The sequence below is a fragment of the Propithecus coquereli genome, unplaced genomic scaffold, assembly GCF_000956105.1.
Source record: "Propithecus coquereli isolate 6110/MARCELLA unplaced genomic scaffold, Pcoq_1.0 Scaffold13, whole genome shotgun sequence".
Taxonomy (NCBI): domain Eukaryota; kingdom Metazoa; phylum Chordata; class Mammalia; order Primates; family Indriidae; genus Propithecus; species Propithecus coquereli.
The window spans coordinates 7,692,839-7,693,763 of record NW_012137191.1 but is presented as its reverse complement, the minus strand read 5'-3'; the positions used below and the strand labels follow the sequence as shown (position 1 = coordinate 7,693,763).

Below are 925 nucleotides of genomic sequence, written 5' to 3'. Positions count from 1 at the left end.
CCATCTGCTGGAGTGACAGGGACAACCAGACTCTCAGCTGGAGTGACAGGGACAACTGGAGTATCAGGTGGAGTGACAGCCACAGGTGGACAATCAATTGAAGTGGCAGGTACCAGTGAACCATCTGGAGTTGTTACAGGTTCAAGTGGATCATTTTCTCGAGTGACAGCTTTAAGTGGACCATCAGGAACAGTGACAGGGACAACTAAACTATCAGCTGGAGTTACAGAGACAACTGGACAATCAGTGAAAGTGACAGGGACCAGTGGACCATCTGGAGTGACGGGTTCAACTGGATTCACAGCAGGAGTGACAGGAACAACAGGAATTTCAGCCAGAGTGAGAGGAATCACTGGACAATCAGTGAAAGTGGCAGGTACCAGTGGACCATCTGCTGCATTTACAGGGTCAACTGGACTATCAGCTGGAGTGACAGGAAAAACAGAACTTTCAGCCAGAGTGACAGGGACAACTGGACAATCAGTTAAAGTGACAGTGAGTGGACCATCTGGAGTCACAGGTTCAACTGGATTCACAGCTGGAGTGACGGGAACAACAGGGCTTTCAGCTGGAGTGACAGGGATCACTGGACAATCAGTGAAAGTGGCAGGGACCAGTGGACCATCTTCTGCAGTGACAGGTTCAAGTGGACCATCAGCTGGAGTGACAGGGACAACCGGACTCTCAGCTGGAGTGAGAGGGACAACTGGACTCTCAGCTGGAGTGATAGGAACAACTGTACTTTCCACCAGAGTGATGGGGACCACTGGACAATCAGTTAAAGTGACAGGGAGCAGTGGACCATCTGGAGTGACAGGTTCGACTGGATTGACAGCTGAGGTGACAGGAACTACCGGGCTTTCAGCTGCAGTGACAGGGATCACTGGACAATCAGCGACAGTGGCAGGGACCAGTGCACCATCTG

General features: G+C 51.4%; 1 protein-coding gene across 1 annotated transcript in view; it reads left to right on the top strand.

The window, feature by feature from the left end:
- MUC19 (mucin 19, oligomeric) overlaps positions 1–925 on the top strand; it is a 151,205-nt gene that overhangs the window by 101,288 nt on the left and 48,992 nt on the right. The window contains 1 exon segment of the mRNA XM_012638394.1: positions 1–919. This exon segment is cut by the window's left edge and continues 4 nt beyond it. Within this exon segment, the coding sequence (XP_012493848.1) occupies positions 1–919 (919 nt within the window).